Here is an 18863-nt window from a genome sequence, read left to right on the forward strand (position 1 = left end):
CAAACTGTGGGTTTTATAGTATATAGAGAGAAGTAAAATGTATGACCACATCGAAGGTGAAAGAGAAAAAAGTGAACAAAGAGTAAATGGAAAAAACAGAAACAACTAATAAGATGGTAGATTTAAATCCAACCACATCAACAGCTATAGTAAAGTACAAATGGTCTGATCACCCCCAACTAAAAGGCAGAGATTGTCAAATTATATTTTAAAAAGCAAGACCCTATTATATGCTTTCTAAAAGAAACCAATTTAAACATAAAGACACAGATAGGCTAAAAGTAAAATGATGGGGGGGGAAATATCCCACACAAACACTAACCAAAATAAAACTGGAGTGACTATATTAACATCAGACAAAGAAGAATTCAGAACAAGGAATGTTACCAGGGAGAGAAAAAAAATGACATAATAATAAAGTGGCCAAGTCATCATAAAGGCATAACAACCCTAAAGGTATATGTATGTAACAACATAGCTTCAAAGTACATAAAACAAAATTGATAAAACTGAAAGTAGATAAATCCAAATTTCTAGCTGGAGACATTAACACTTGATAGAAGAAGTAAACAGAAAATCAGAAGAGACACAGGACTTGAAAGAAGAAATCAAAGGGAAATTAGAACAAATTTTGAAATGAATAAAAATAAAAACTCAACTAGTCAAAATCTGTGGGACAGAGCTAAACCAGTGCTTAAAGAGAAATACATATCATTAAATTCTTATATTAGAAAAGAAGAAAGTTCTCAGATCCACAGTCTAAGCTTCTAGCTTACAAAACTAGAAAAAGAATGGAAAATTAAATCCAAAGCAAGTGAAGGAAGGATAAAATAAAGAGCAGAAATCAATAAAATTGAAAACAGAAAAATAGAGAAAAACCAATGAAACCATAACCTGGTTGTTTGAAAAGGATAAAAATAATTGATAAACCCCTAGCCAGATTGATCAGGAGAAAAAAAGAGAAAAAACAAATTATCAATATCAGAAATGAGAGAGAAAATATCACTACAGATGCTGTAGCCATTAAAAGAATGATAAGGCAGTGTTATGAACAATTTTATACCATTAAACTCAACTTAGATGAAATGCACAAATTCCTTGAAAGATTCGAACTGCCAAAGCTCACTCAAGCAGAAGTAGATAATCTGAGTAGTCTTATATCTATTTTTTAAACTCAGTTTATACTTAAAACCTTCCTACAGAAAAAATTCTAAACCCAGATGGCTCCACTGGTAAATTCTACCCAACAATTAAGGAAGAAAGAATACCAAACTCTTTGAGACTATGAAAGAGGAGGAGATACTTCCAAACTTACTATAGGAGGCCAGCGCTACCCTGACAGTGATACTAAAACCAGTATTTCTACTTGGGATGATGAAAACTTTCTGGCTGTGGATAGTGGTGATCGTTGCACAACACTGTAACTGTACTTAATGCCACTGAAATGTACACCTAAAAATGGTTAAAACGGTAATCTTTGTTATGTATGTATATACAGCTATCCCCCACCTTTTGAAAGTTTACTTTATGCCATTTGCTTTTATGAAAGACCTGCACTACTACCTGTTATTGCTGACCAAAAGAAATGCAAAGAGGGTTTTCACTTTTATGAAAAACCAAAAATACCATTCAGCGTTTATTTTGCAGGTAACCATCACTGAGGCAGCGCACACCAAGAGCGGCAACTACATGCAGCATCTCAGCATCCAGCCGCCATAGCTTTGAACTGCGTCTGAAGATCTGTGCTTTATCTGGATTTATGTTGTGCATCCGTTACCAAGATGTGTCCTAAGGTAAACACTTCTTCATTTTAGGCTGTTCTGGTTTACAAAATGTTTCATAGGAACGCTATACTTTCAGATAGTGGGGGAACCTATATCACATAAATTTTTTAAAATCCATCAATAAAAAAATTCACCATATCCACAAACTACACAGAAAAGTCACGTGAGTATCCCAACAGATGCACAGAAAGCATCTGGCAAAGTTCAACATTCACTGATAATTAAGGGGAAAAAAAACTTCTCAACAATGCAAGAATACAAGGAACTATCAGCCTGATATAGAGCATATATAAAAAGCCTGCAAGCATCACAGTAGATAATGGTGAAAGACAATGATTTCCTCGTAAGATCAGAAACAAGGTAAAGATATCTGCTTTCCTATTCAACAATCAATCACTTCTATTCAACACTGCTCTGGATGTTCTACTCAGGGCAATAAAGCAAGACAAATAAATAAAAAGCATACAGATTAGAAAGGAAAAAAAACTGTCTTTATTCACAGATGACACATCATTGATGCAGAAAATCACAAAAAAATCTACAAAATAAGCTAACCTAACTGATAAGTCAGTTTAGCAAGGTCACAGGATACAAGGTCAATATATAAAAGACAATTGTATTTCTATATGCTAGAAAAGAAGAATTGGAAATTAAAATTAAAAACCAATACCATTAACAATAGCATCCACAAACATGAAACGCTTAGGGATAAACATTAAAAATGTACAAGATATTTCTATGAAAAAGTACAAAACACTGCTGGGATCTATTTCTAAAAACCTAAATAAACAGGGAGCTAGATCTTGTTCATGGGCTGGAAGACTCAATATTCTTAAGATATCAATTTATGTAAAACTGATGTATATAGTCAACACAATCCCAAAGAAAAATCCCAACTGGATATTTTTTGGTAGAAATTGACTCTACAGTTTATTATGAAAATGCAAAGACTCTAGATTAACCAAAAAGATTTTTAAAAAGCAGAACAAAGATGGAATTCTTTATCTGATTTGAAACCATAGCAAAAAAGCTACACTCTATATACAGTTGTAATAGCTGAAGAATAGACATACAGATTAATGGAACAGAATAGAGAATCTAGAAACAGACCCATACTTATGTGGTCAATTGATTTTCAACAAAGGTGCTAAGGAATTCAATGGAAAAAGTACTCATCTTTTAAACAAATGTGGTGCCTGAACGTACATAAAAAAAGGAGAGAAGGCAGGAAGGGAGGAGAGGGGAGTCCTTTATCTGACAGAACACTGGCACACAAAATATATAAAGAACTTTTACAACCCAATAATAAGGAAGCAAACCATCCAGTTTTTTAAAAGACAAAAATTTTGAACAAATACTTCATGGAAGAGATATGAATGGTAAATAAACACATGATAAACTACTCAGCATTATTAATTAGGGAAAATGCAATTAAAATCCAAAGAGATAATGTTATACACCTACTAGCATGATCAAAGCTAAATGACAATAACAAGAGCGGGAAAAGATGTGGACTAATTGGAAATCTCAAACATTGCTTGTGGAAATGCAAAATGGTACAGCCCTTCTGGAAAACATCTTCAGTTTCTTGTAAAGTGACACGGTACTTATTATTTAACTGTGCACCTATAGGATATACTAGAGAATATGTACAATAAAGATTTGTACATGAATGTTTTTAACCACTTTATTTATAATAGCCTCAAACTACAAACAACCTAAATGTTGGTGAAGAATAAAACAGTGACAAACAATAAAACAGAACAAATGAATGATAAATGCAACAACGTGCATGAATCTCAGCGATAAGAAGCCAGACACGGGACTTCCCTAGTGGCGCAGTGGTTAAGAATTGCCTGCCATTGCAGGGGACATGGGTTTGATCCCTGGTCCAGGAAGATCCCACATGCCACAGAGCAACTAAGCCCATGGGCCACAACTACTGAGCCTGCACTCTAGAGCCCACAAGCCACAACTACTGAGCATGCGCGCCACAACTACTGAAGCCCTCACGCCTAGAGCCCATGCTCCGCAACAAGAGAAGCCACCACAATGAGAAGCGCGTGCACCAAAACAAAGAGTAGCAGGGGGCTCGCCGCAACTAGAGAAAGCCCACACACAGCAATGAAAACCCAATGCAGCCAAAAATAAATAAATAAATTTATTAAAAAAAAAAAAAAAGAAGCCAGACGCTAAAGGCTACATAATGTACGATTCAATTTATACAACATTTTGGAAAAGGCAAAATTATAGAGACAGAAATCAGACCAGTGCTTGGCAAGGGCTGAGGAAAGGAGAAGACATTTACTATAAATGGGCATTAAGGAACTGTTTGGGGTAACAGAAATGTTATAAATCTTAATTGTGATGGTGGTCAGTGCATGTACACACACACACGTCGAAATTTATTGAACCGCAACTCGATAAATCTGAATTTTTTTAAAGGGGGTATGTTAGTGCATACACATAGAATATCTCTGTAAGGATATTTATTTCATCTTTATTTATCAAATCCTTACATAAGATTCACTATATTCCAGACACTATTCTACACGATGTACAAATATTAACTCACTGTGGGAGATAACTTTTTAGGAAGAGAGACCAAGAGACTGAGGGTCTCAGGGTGAAGTGAGACTAACATTTTTTTTTCACTGTTTACTCTTTTGTGCTATTTAAATTCTTTTAATCACGTACATATCTTGCTTATTTTTTTCAAAAGCCAAGTTTTTAAAAACTGCTTTTACAGGTTTGTTTTTTTAATTGCTTTTGCTACATTCTCCAAAGATCTTCTTATTGACAAATCATTGTATTCACTCCTTCTCTTATTTGATCTCTGCAGCACACGACGGCCACCTTCTTCTTAAGATCATTCTCTACTGCCCCTTTTGCAGGTATTCTTTCCTCCTCCTTCTTCCTGTACCCCCACGCACATTATCTGCTACTGACATCTCATCATGTACACCTCAGAAGGACTGCTGGTGTCTTTCCCCTCTCCTCTCTACCACCACTGCCTTAGTTCAGACCCTCAGCATCTTTCACCTGAACAATCCTGCTAGCACTGGCCTCCCTGCCTTCAGTCCTGTCCTGCCCAAATCCATTCACTACATTACTTATAGGACTGTCTTTTGAAGAAAGCAAACCAGATCATGTCACTTTCAAGTTCAAATCTCAAATTAATAATTCAAAAGCTCTTTACTTCACATAAAAACAGTGGTCTCAGCTATTCCTGACTTTCCAGATTCATCTTCACATATCTAGAATTTTAATTATACTATAATTTTTGTTATATGATTAAAGCTCCTCACCCCTAACACTTACTGGTCAGTTTCCTGAGTGCAGGGACAAAATTCCAGTCATCCCATTATCTTCAATTTTAAGTGTTTGGCATTTAGTGGGGGTGGTGGTTAATTTTATGTGTCAACTTGTCTGGGCTACAGTTCTCAGATATTTGGTCAAATGTTATTCCGGGTGTTTCTGTGAGGGTGTTTTTGGAAGAGATTTACATTTAAATCACTGAACTTTGAGTAAAGCAAATGGCTCTCTATAATGTGGGTGGGCCTCAACAGTTGAAGTCCTGCCTAGAAAAAGGCTGACCTTCCCTGGAGCGAGAGGCAGCTCTCTAGCCAATCGCCTCTGGACTCTGCAGCTCCTTCCTGAGTCTCCAGCCTGCCAGCCTCCCCAGCAAATTTTGGACTAGCCAAGCCTCCAAAATTGCATGGGCCAATTCCTTTAAAAAATCTCCGTGTGATACACACACGCACACGTGCGCGCACACACACACACACACACACACACACACACACACACACACACACTCTCTCTCTCTCTGTCGGGCTCTGTTCCTCTGGAGAACCCTAACTAATAACACAGTGGGTAAGCAAAAAACGTTTTTCAAATTAATGAAATTAATGCCAGTTTTTTGTTCTATTTTATTTTCACTTAACTTACAAATAAATGTCTATGAGATTTATTTTGACGTATTTTTATAAATCACCTATCAATTTTAAGTCAATATAAATGTGTTAAGTTAAAACAACATATACACAATATAAGAACTATAGAAACTTGAACACATGTTAGGTTTCATGTTACAAATATTTTTTTAAAAGAAGAAAAAGCATTCATTAGCCAGGTTATAAAAACAGAATTGAAATCTCCAGTGATATCACACAGACAAATAATTTTTAATCACTCAAAATAACTGCCTAGATATTCGTAGTGCCTTAAAAAGAAAAGCGTATCTAAATATTTTTTAATAGATGATTTCATTTCTACTCTAACCTTCAGAAAGATGTTCCTGCAGAAACTGAAAATATCCCTGAAACAGAATCCTTATGTGAGAAAATGGCATGGAAAAAAGCATATTGTTTATGATAGAAATAATTATTACGCCTGTTTTGTGAATGTTCATACAAATAAAATGTTTAATAAAAATAATTTATACACATGTATAGATAAAATGATAATTTAATACAAAGTGAAATGAAGCCAGTTCCTGCCAAGTTATCTGCCAAGTCCTGAATTCAAGGTTCTCAGCTTCTCTTGCAACAGAGGTAGGTGTTAATGATGTCATTACCTGCTGCAGAAGAAATAGGGAACCATGAACACAAGTCTTGGCAGAAAATAAACACCCTCTGAGTTTACCTTTAATTTAAAGTAAATAGAAAAATTAGTTTATAGAGTGTCTGTCCTATATAGTTCCTGCCCTAAAGGTGTAATCAGGATCTTTATTTCCAGTGTTTCCAGCTGTATTCCAGAAATAAAGGCTAACAACCTCTATTCTTAAAAAAGCACGAATTAAAACTGTGTACATAAGGCAAAAATCATCAGTCAGTAAGCTAAAATTATTACATTGGTATTATATAAGATATGTATAATGATACAATGAACTTTTAGTATTTTCTAATTATAAGATTATAATATTTTATCTTGAACCCTAAACAGCTGTTATTTTATACCTGGAGAATCTATCTTTAAAGATATGAAGATAGAGTACCACCTTAGAAAAGTTAAAACTTGACATCTACTTTAACACCAGTTAAGACAGTACTTAGAGTCAAGGAACACTGGGACAGAATTTGCTCATCACTTTTATACCCTGACAGGATAGAACTTGTCCATGTAAATTTAACTCTCACCTTGTCAAGTTGATCTTGAAGACTAGTGGATGCTTTATAACCAAGTTGTAACAGCATTGCTTCTGCAGCATTTTTTTTGGCTATCTTTTTATTAGGTCCTGTTCCAGTAGCAACTTCATTGCCTACCTTGACCTGGTAAGATTAAAGTAAGAAATTAATGATAGTTGCTTTGGTAACAAACCTTAACACCATAAAGCAATGTGTTCTGCTCTCTAGCATTCAAAAATATAAACTTCAGTCCGTAATAAAAATGGCAATTAAGATCCCTTTTATGTAAAATATATATGAATATATACAGAGAGAAGAGTATGGAAACATGGTCCTCAAAATGTCAGTGGGGGTTATCTCAGGATGACAGAATCTTAGAAGATTTTTAGTTCCTTACATATTTCTATATTACTTGAGTTTTAAACAATAAACTTGTATTATTGATATAAGCAGAAAAATAAAATTCACATTGTAGAGAGTTGATTACGACTACATTTAGTATTCTTTACTTATTAAACTGAAAAGGCTGAAATTCATGTTGCTGCCATTTAAAATAATGTTAAAATGGGCAGAGGACCTGAATAGACATTTCTCTAAAGAGGACGTGGAGATGGCCAAGAGGCACATGAAAAGATGCTCAATACCGCTAATCATGAGGGAAATGCAAATCAAAACCACAATGAGCTATCACCTCACACCTGTCAGAACGGCTATCATCAAAAAGAACACAAATAACTAATGTTGGCGAGGATGTGGAGAAAAGGGAACCCTCCTGCACTGTTGGTGGGAATGTAAATTGGTGCAGCCACTGTGGAAAACAGTGTGGAGGTTTCTCAAAAAAACTAAAAACAGAATGGGGGAGAGGGATAAATTGGGAGACTAGGATTGAGATATACACACTACTATACAAAAAATAGATAACTAATACGGACCTACTGTAATAGCACAGGGAACTCTACTCAAAACTCTGTAATGACCTATATGGGAAAAGAACCTAAAAAAGAGTGAATATATGTATATGTATGTATAACTGATTCACTTTGCTGTACCCTAAAACTAACACAACATTGTAAATCAACTATACTCCAATAAAAATTATAAAAAAAAAAAAAAAAGAACTACCATATGTCCCAGCAATTCCACTCCTGGGTATATATCTGAAAAAAACAAAAACACTAATTCAAAAAGATACATGTACCCCAATGTTCATAGTAGCATTGTTCATGACTACCAAGACATGGAAGCAACCTAAGTGTCCATCAACAGATGAATGGATAAAGAAGATGTGGTATATATACACAATGGGATACTACTCAACCATAAAAAAGAATGAAATTCTGCCATTTGCAACAACACAGATGGACTTGGAGGGTATTAGGCTAAGTGAAATAAGTCAGACAGAGAAATACAAATACTGTATGATGTCACTTATATGTGGAATCTAAAAAATACAACTAGTAAATATAACAAAAAAAGAAACAGACTTACAGATACAGAAAACAAACTAGTGGTTACCGGGGGGAGAGGGAGGAGGGGAGGGGCAATATAGGGGTAGGGGATTAAGATGTACAAGCTACTATGTATGAAATAAGCTACAAGGACATATTGTACAACACAGGGAATATAGCCAATACTTTATAATAACTAAAATTGTGAATTATTGTATTGTACACCCGTAACTTACATAATACTGTACATTAACTATACATCAATAAAAGTCTTTAATCCAAAAAATAAACTTTAAAAATGATATCGTTTACAAAGGTTTACATTAAATAGTTCCTGAAGACAACTAATATATAAAGATTAGTACAATACTGTGGTTAAGAACAAAGACTTCCAAGTCAGATTTAGTTGAAATCCAACTCTTCTACTTCCTAGCTGCATGAACTGATTCAAATTATTTACTATCTCTAAGCCTCAGTTTTTTCATCAGTAAAAGAGGGATAATACAATGACCTAATAGTGTTGCTTTGAAAATTAAACACAAAAATGTATGTAAACTACAGTGTATGTTACAGTATCTGAGTATAACTGCTCAATAAATGGTAGCTTGTTATCATTAGAACTATTCCACAGTTACCTTTTGTGAACACTTGATGTACACATGTATATATGTACATCAACATATTTAAATATACATCAGCCATTTTATATCCACATGTACATTTCCTGAGTTGGGTAATGATTTTTTAGACTTGCATGTGCTGAGATAATACAAATATAAAAAGTAAATGAGAAAACAAAAGAGGAAAGAATTACAAGGAGAAATAGAAAATACACAATGAGAATGGAATTTGTTTTTATACGTTGTTCTCAGTAAGTGATAGAAGCAGACAAGAAGATAATCACAATTTTGGAAATTAAACAATCTAAATAATCTATGGGCAAAGAAGAAATCTCACCAGAAATTAGAAAATATTTTAATAATAATGGAAATACAGTATATCAAAACTTGAAGGATGTAGCTAAAAGAGTGTCTAGAAGAAAATAAATAAGCTATAAAAGCTTAGAGAAAGGCAGAAAAGTAATAAGCTAACCATCCATCTCAAGAAGTTATTAACAGCAAAATAAACCCAAAGAAAATAGAAAAATAAAGACAAGAGCAGAAATTAAGGAAATATAAAACAAAGTACAACAGAGAAGTTCAAAAAGCTTAAAGTTGGTTCCCTGAAAAGACTAATAAAATGATAAACCAAAGGTAATACTGATCAAGAAAAAATAAGAAAAGACACAAATAAGAATGAAAATGGGAGATTACTATAGCTTCTGTAGCATTACAAAATAATAAAGGATACTGAATATTTCAGCTAACATTTTTTGACTATTTAGATAAAATGGAAAAATTCCTAGACAATACAAATTACCAAAACTGGCACAGAATAAACCCTTAGCTATACAGGTCTGTAACTACTAAAGAAATTAAAACCACAATTAAAAACTTTTCCACAAAGAAAACTTCTGAGAGCTTCTCCAGCAAGTTCTACTCAACATTTAAGGAAGAATAATGCTAATCTTACAAAAATTCATCCAAGAATAAAAAAAGAGGAATCAGTCCCCAATTATTCAGTGAGGCATCACTTTGGTTCCAAAATCCAACAAGTATAAGAAACAAATTTTACAGACCAGTTTCACTCATGAACATAAATGCTAGTTTAAACCATATAATAGTACATTGAACAAAGCAATATTAAAAAGAAGAAAAGTTGTGACTAAGTTAGGTTTATTCCAAAAATGCAAGATAAGTCTAACATTCGAAACTCAAACAAAATCAATGGAATCTACTATATTAATCAGTTGAGGAGACAAATCATATGATCACCCTAATAAATGAAGCAAAAGCATTTGCTAAAACTCAACCTTCATTCATGATAAAAACTCTTAGCAACTAGGGAAGGAAGAGAACTCAGACCTCAGCAAACATTATACTTAATGTTGAAGTTCTGAAATTAGAAACAAGACAAAAATGCCCTCCATTTTTACTAGTATTTAACATTTTACTGCAAACCCTGGACATAGCAATAAGGCAAGAAAACTAAAAGGTTTAAGAATTAGAAGTGTAAGAACAAACTGTCATTATTTGCAGAAATAATATTTACAGAGGAAATCCAAGAAAATTTATGGGTAAATTATAAGAATTTATGAAAGTACAAGTTCTTGTATAAAAGACAGTATACAAAAGCCAACTGCCCTTGTATATTCCATCAACAATTAAGTAGAAAATGAAAAATATTAAAAGATACAATTTATATTAAACAAAAATCAAATACCTATGATGTTTAAAAATCTTTACACATAAAACAATACACATTATTGAGAAATATTAAGATAAACCTAATAGAGATACGCCATACTCATGCACTGAAGACTCAATATTATAATAATATCAATTTTTTCAAATTGACCTATAAATTCAATAAATTCCCATCAAAATCCCACACATATTTTTACAATATTTGACAAGCTGATTCCAAAATTTACATGGAAATGCAAGGTGCAAAGAACAGCCAAGATCCTTCTGAGGAAGAACAAGGTGGGGGCATTATTCTTCGGGATGTCTAGACATTATAAAATTAACATCAGGGAAAAGAGAGATAAACTTGACTGCCTTAAAATGAATTACTTCTATTCCTCAAAAAGTATCAATAAAAAAGGAAAAAAGTCAGGTCACAGAACAAGAGAAGATATTTGAAATGCCATATAACTGCAAAAGACTCACATTTCCAGAATATATAATAGATTCCTATAAATCCATTTTTTTAAAAAAACAGCTGAAAAATGAGCAAGAAGGCTGAACAGGCAATCTATATCTGAAATTTTGAATTGTTTTATCAAATGTCACTGCAATTTGCTTAAAAAAAATTAGAGAACTTCAATAGCTTCATGTCACTTTAATAAAATTTCACAATGACACTATACTGGGTACTAGCAATGAATGGCTACATGATACAACTAAAACTAGTTTTCAGATACAATGTATGATAATTCTACACATATTTTTCTTTTTTGGCTTTTGTGTGTAATCATAACATTGGTTATTTCACTTGTGTCAGAACATATAGATTTCCATCTGGTATCCACACATGTGTACTGTTTGCCATTTATTCTTACACCATTATTGAGATTTTTATTTGTATTACTATTTCCATCACTACTTTTAAGCTTCAGTGAACCAACTCCTTTTAAGGAATTAGGGATATGCAACACAGTGCTTAAAAAAAAACTTAACAATTATAAATAATGTCCAAATTATATGACAAAGAACTGCACTTTCTAAACAGAGTATAACTCAAGATGAACTAAATGACATACTTCTTGCAGTATATGAGACACTGAAAATGTACTCATTATAGAACCTCTGTAACAACTATCACAAATCTTATAGTTCAGATCTGTGCAATGCGTTTTTGAAACATTTCACTGCTTCTTCTCCTGAAACCAGAAACCACCACATTATGACAAATCAGCAGTAGTCTATGGACCCCACTCAGAAGCACTGATCTAGTGCTGTTCACGGCAGATCCTTGGAGCTGGGTGCACACACACACCTCCCACATCTGTTGGCCTGCACCTGACCCGATGTATCAAGGCCCTGTGTGTCCTTGAGTCCCTGGCTAGAGCCAGCCTCTGCTACCTGTTGTTTTTTCCGGTGCTTGGTTTGTTCCGCAGCTTCACCAGACCCTGTGTTGTTGCTGGAATGCATGCTAGCTAAACGATTAGGCCAGCTACGTCAGAAGCTTCCTCTACTGCTCTGAGGGTCACAAGACTTGCCAAAGTAAATGGCAGCAAAAGATAACTGAGCAGCGAAAGATGTTTCATCTGTTTTCACAGGCTATATACGTCTTGTCATTCTCATTCAAATCTTCTGCTGCTTCATCCCTAAATCTCATTTACCTGCCCAGGCCTGAGGCCCTCTGGCTCCAGGTTCCTGCTCTTGGGCCATGGGGTTCCCATCACAGCATTCACCTTAAATCTGTGTCTGCTGGCTTTCCGTCTGACCTACTCTGACACCTCAAGACTTATTTCCAGAACAGGTGCTTCCAGATTCATTTTTCCCATTCACCCACCCCTTGTCTGACACAAGTTTTTACAGTTGCATGGTTCAATAGCTTGTGAGTAGTTGGTTACCCCAGAGTTATTTGTTACTATTGAAAAAGACCACTGTGCTAAAGGACTTTGATTCCCTGCCAGCACTCACAGTGGTCACTCAAAAAAAAAAAATCATTGCATTATAAAAGTCAAGTAAGTATGTAAGTAAACTTCCAAAAGTCATCTTCCTAGAAAGCTCACAAATTTTATAACTATTGTAAGACTTTTACATTAAAATGTTAATTTTTCTGCAAAGAAGCTCAATTATTTTGCTACGCAATAAATTTAAGATGGCCAGATTTTTTGTCTTTAAACAAATCATTTAAATTAATCAAGTCATCTGGACTTCCTGGCAGTCCAGTGGTTAAAACTCCACGCTTCCATTGCAGGGGGCACGGGTTTGATCCCTGGTCAGGGAACTAAGATTCCACATGCCACATAGCACGGCGCCCCCCCCAAAAAAAAAAAAAAACAAACCAAGATACTATTTTTAAAAAATTTTTTTTTAATTAATCAAGTCCTCAAAAAACCAACAAAAAAATTCTAAAATAGCATTTACCAAAAACTTAATTATCTTTCACTGAGTCACAAATGAAATTTCCTTTACATATATTTTTTAAAATCTGGAGATCTTAATCACAGGTAGAAAAATTAACATCATATGACACATAATAACAGAATGTGCTGATACACATTTAGTTACCGTTATTTTCTCTTGAAAAATTAAAATATGCCTCTCCAAAAAAAAAAAAAAAACTTTAAGAAATTTTCTCTGGACCTAAATATCCAAATAATGTCATCAGAGATTTTCCTTTATCTAGTAATCAATACAAGTAACTATATCCATTTTATAACACACATTTGTTTGTGGGGTTTTTCTGGTGATAGATAAATATGAGCACATTATCTTTAGATAGTTTACTTCCACATTCAATTATAACGATTCAATTATAATGAATGATAACATTGTTTAAGTAGCTTATACAAAAGCCTTTACTTTGATGAAGTTGCTGCAGTACTGTAATGAATCCACTGGGGCTTTCAGAAGAAGGAAAAAACAATATGAATTCAGTGTGAAAACATTTAAAAGTACAGCCAAATGTTCCTGTTTGACTAGAATGTTTATGAATACCCATAAAATGGAAGCTCGCCTAAGATATTCTAAATTCCTCTTTCAAAAGGGGTACTCAATATACTCCACAGGAAAGGAATTGTTTAATAAAGTCAAAGCCAGTTTTTATTCCTGACACAGGTCTAAAATGTAGGGGATTTTTTTTTCCCTCAAGTTTTGGAGTTCAAAGAATTATTTTCTATAATTCTTTAAAGTCAAGAATGTAAAAAGAAAAACGGTGCACATGTTTAACAAAGTGAAAATACTGGAACCACACTGTTGCGGGTCCCAGTGACATCCAGACAATAATGCGTTCACAAACCACAGAAGAATTCCCCCTCTCTGGATATCTAAGTTCCCAACCGTGGTTTACCTGTAACTACATCATAAGTTTATATCGCCAACAAAAGCCTAACATACTAGCTCTCAATCAGGCAGGCAGCAAATATACCTCACAGGTTTATGAAAGTCCTACTACATACATACCGCCATATTGGGTACTGTGAGATAAACATGGGGATTACAAATTAGGAAGGAAGGTAAAATTTAGACATGCATGAAAAGTTAATCAACATGAGATACTATATTTGAGTCCAGAACGTTTGCCATGGGTCAGCACTTAATTAACATCTGTTGATTGTAACTGGGTTTTATTAAAAATGAGAGCCACAGGTTTGACTGGAAAAAGGTTCTCTGACAAGCCTATTATAACAGAAACAGTTGGGACAATGAGAATTTAAATACAGACTGGGTGCTAGATGATTCTAATGAACCATGCCTAATGTAAGAAAATGTAAGAAAAACTTCCATATGTTTTAGAGATACACACTAAGTATGTAGGCTAAAATGACATGTGGTTAGAAAGCAGCTTTAAAATACTTCAGGAAAAGAAGGAAAGGAGGGTGGGAGGAAGGGAGGAAAGAAAAACTGGTAGCCAAAGCAAGTACAGCAGAAATCTTAATTGTTGGCTTTGGATGATGGGTATATTCCCCAAGATGCCATTATACTCTTCCATTATACTATTTTTAAAAGCATACTATTAAATATATCCACCTTTGGATATGTTTGAAATTTTCGTAATAAAAATGAAAAGTTTCTGTGATACCGGGGCTTGACTTGGCAAATGAAGATGGATAGGTATAGGATTTAAAACGAAGGAGGGCATTTTAGGCCTTCTACCTCATTCCCAGTCCCCACCCATCGACCAATACACCAGCAACCATTCTTCAATTTTCTTGGCTTCACAACGCAGCAGTTAAATCTCTCAGCAATTCTGAGTCCCTCAGTCCTCACCACAGTTAGGTAGCCAGCTAGCTCCCTTTTCCTAATTTTTCTAATAACCCAAAAGCTCATGCTCTTGGCCCTGTTCCACATACTACATCCACCCTTCTAAATTTTGTTTCTAATTCCATCTGTCTTTTATTCCCAGTAGTTAATAGACTCCAGCTGCAAATTGCAACACATTAAGTTACAGATAGGCATTCTCAATGATGAACTCTGCATGAGCTCACGGTCCCTTAGAAACTCATACTATCTATTCTAACATGTCCTTGACACTTGAATGTTTCAACCAAGTTGGTAGATGGGCCTGGAGGGAATGAACACTTTTAAGTGTAAACAGTTCTACCTTCTACTATTAATTCCTAGTTTTCTTTTCCACCATATCTCTATTCCAGCCTCAGGATTTCTAAATTTTTTCAATAGTTAAAAAAATCTTTTAATATAAATGTTAGAAATACCTGCATCACAAATTCCCGACGTCGAGGCATTCCTCTTTCTGAAAGCAAAACGTAATCTGGTTCCTTTTCCTTTTTGGCCTGTTGAATTTGAGCCAGGCGGCTAATGGGGTTCATTCCTTGACCATATTCTGGTCCAGCCTAAAAAAAATTTAAGAAAAATTTTCAAAACATGAGACCTGCTTTTAAAACTTGTTATTAGGTCCTTAAAGAAACCATGGTTCTCACCTCCTCCCCTGCACCCCAAAACTCTGTCTGAAATAAATGAAAATTTATAAAGGAAAATTATAAAATGGATCTGAAACTAGGCTTCTATAGGATTTAGGGCTTAGAAGTATTATTGATAAGTTGGTCAACTATCCTTTTAAACTCTTTAATACAGTAGGAGTTGCTTCACAACTTCTACTCATCAAAAAACACCAAAAAGAATGTAAGAAGATAAGCCATGAACTGGGAAGAGATATTTGAAATACATGTAAGTTAAAAAAAGATATATCCAGTATCCAAAATATATTTTTAAAAACTCCTAAAAAGTATTAAGAAAAAGACAATCTAAAATAAAAATGGGCAGGACTTCCCTGGTGGTCCAGTGGTAAAGATGCACCTGCCAATGCAGGGGACGTGCACTCGATCCCTGGCCGGGGAACTAAGATCCCACATGCCATGGGGCAACTAAGCCTGCACACCACAACTACTGAGCTTCCACGCCTCAACTAGAGAGCTCGTGTGCGGCAAACTATAGAGCCCACTCGCTCTGGAGCCCATGCACTCTGGAGCCCGCACAACCACAACTAGAGAAGCCCACGCCCACAACTAGAGAGAAGCCCACGTGCCACAACAAAGAGCCCGCGCACTGCAATGAAAGATCCCACGTGCCTCAATGAAGATCCCACCTGCCACGACTAAGAGCCAATGCAGCCAAAAATAAATAAATAAATAAATAAATAAATAAATAAAATTTTAAAAAAATAAAACAAAAATGGGCAAATGAGATGAACAGATATTTAACAGAAGAAAAAAACATATAAAAAGATAATCCATCTCATTAAGACTCAGAAAATGCATATTAAAACCACAGTGAGATACTATTTCATACCTATCAATTTAGCAAAGGAAGTCCAACAGCCTCAACTGGTGAAGATGGGGAATAACAAAAACTTACACAGTGCTGATCATAATATAAACTGGAAAACAATTTGGCAATGTCTAGTAAAGCCAATAAATAACCCACTCCTCAGTAGCCTATTCAACTAGAAAACTGTTACCCAAATGTGCTGGCTCATTTGTATGGGAATATCCACAGCTGCATTATTTGAAATAGCAAAAAAAGAAAAACTGGAAATAACCTAAACATTCATCTATAAAAGAAAAAATAAATTATGACATGTTCACACAATGGAACGGCATATCACAGTGAAAATGAATTAAGTATTGTTACATACCTCAAGATGAATGAATTTAAGAAAAAAATGTTAAGTGAGAAAGGCAAGCACAGAATAATATATAAAGTATGATATAATTTATATAAAGCCCATTAAAACTACAAAACACTGGTGAAATTAAATAAGATCTCAGTAAGTGGACAGACACACATGTTAATGGGTCAGCAGACTCAATATTCCTAAAATGTTGATTCTCTTCAAACTGATCTGTCAATCAAATCTATCAAACCAATCAAATCAATCTATCAACCCCAATCAAAACCCCAGCATGCTCTTTTTGGGTAATAATTAATAAGCCAATACTTAAAATTCATATGGAAATGCAAAGGACAAATAACCAAAACAACCTTGAAAAAAGAACAAAGTTGGAGGAATCAGACTGCCTGATTTCAAGATTTATTATAACGCTACAGTAATCAAGACAGTATGTGTGGTACTGGCAGAAAGACAGACAAAGAGATCAATGAAACAGAACAGCATCCAGAAGTAGATCCACACATATATGGTCAACAAAGGTGCAAAAGCCATTCAATGGAGAAAGGGTAGTCTTTTCAACCAATGGTACTGGAACAATTGGATATTCACATGTAGAAAAAACCCAAAACTTCAATCCATACCTCACACAAAAGTTAACTCAAAATGGTTCACAGGCTTAAGTGTAATATCTAAAACTAAAACTTCCAGAAGAAAATATAGGGGAAATTTTTCTGGTTTGGTTACGTAACAATTTCTTAGATACAACACCAAAATCATATTCAATAATAATAATGATAATAAATTGAACTTCGTCAAAATTAGTAACTTCTGTTCTTTAAAAAGGACAAGTCACAGGCTTGGAGAAATATTTGCAAACCACATATCTGATTAAAAAATACTTGTACCCAGAATGTATAAAGACCTCTCAAAATTCCGTAATAAATTTATATTTTAAATGTATTATTTGTTATTATTTAAATTATTACTTAAAAATTTTTAAGCAAGCAAAAGATCTGAACAACACTTCATCAAGCTTCATGTGCTACTGTATATACAAAAAAATGCTCTATCATTAGTCACTGGAGGAATCTGAACCAAAATGAGATATCAATATGCATGTATTTGAACAACTGAAATTTAAGACTATACTATGTGTTAGAAAGGAGATGCAGATACTAGAATTATCACACATGGCTGCTGAGAATACAAAATGGTTCAATCACTTTGAAAAACAATTGGCAGTTTCTTAAAATGCTGTATACCTACTAAATGACCACACCACTCTACTCCTAAGTATTTACCCAAGAGAAAAAAAAGCATATGCCCATAAGACTTAGACACAAATGTTCACAGCAGCTTTATTTTTAATAGCCCCAAATTAGAAGCATCCCAAATATACAACAAAGAGTGAATGGATAAACAAATTATGGTATATCCATTCAATATAATACTACTTAGCAATAAAACAGAACCAACAATTAACAGCTGTAACAACATGGATGAATTTCTAAATTATTATACCGAGTGAACGAAGCCAGTCAAAAAAAGAGTGGTTGCTTGGGAATTGAAGGTGGGGGGATTCCAAAGGGGAATGAGGAAACTTTGGGGAGCAACGGATAGGTTCATTATCTTGATTGTGGTCATGGTTTCACAACTGTACACATATATCAAATCATATCAAATAGTATGCTTTAAATATGTACAGTTCACTGTATGTCAATTACACCTCAATAAAGCTATTTTAGAAACCAACCAAATACCAGTTTTCAGAAAAACAAACATGTAGTAAAACTGTAAGATTAGGAAACATTAAACACAAAACTAATGATGGCAGGTTACATAAGGGAGGTGGTATCAGGATGTGACAGAAGAGGGTATACAGATAGCTTCAACCTTACCGAGAAATGTTCTATATTCAAGCTGGGTGGTAGGTCTCACTTACTCTTACTTAGTATGCTTTTTAACTTACATACACATCCTATATAACCTTTCAGAAGGCACTCTATTTTTAACTTTATATAAGGTAATGTTTATGAATAAAACTTGATAAAAGCTTTTTTTTTAAGTTTATGTATAGCCTTTTTAGTGGCTTCTAA

The 18863-nt window shown here is 34.3% G+C and overlaps 1 protein-coding gene across 17 annotated transcripts in view; it reads right to left on the bottom strand.

Moving 5' to 3' along the window:
* Positions 1-18863, bottom strand: part of STAU2 (staufen double-stranded RNA binding protein 2) — a 302893-nt gene that overhangs the window by 166621 nt on the left and 117409 nt on the right. For all 17 annotated transcript variants that reach the window (XR_014255312.1, XM_082432596.1, XM_082432602.1 and 14 more), the window contains 2 exons: positions 15353-15490; positions 6926-7057 (listed from right to left, as the gene is read on the bottom strand). Coding sequence is in view for 16 of the 17 variants with exons in the window: in XM_082432596.1 (XP_082288722.1) it covers positions 6926-7057; positions 15353-15490 (270 nt within the window). In the remaining variant the exon portion in view is untranslated. The remainder of the gene's footprint in view (positions 1-6925; positions 7058-15352; positions 15491-18863) is intronic.

This window comes from Balaenoptera physalus, assembly GCF_965194825.1.
Source record: "Balaenoptera physalus genome assembly, chromosome: 17".
Lineage (NCBI taxonomy): Eukaryota > Metazoa > Chordata > Mammalia > Artiodactyla > Balaenopteridae > Balaenoptera > Balaenoptera physalus.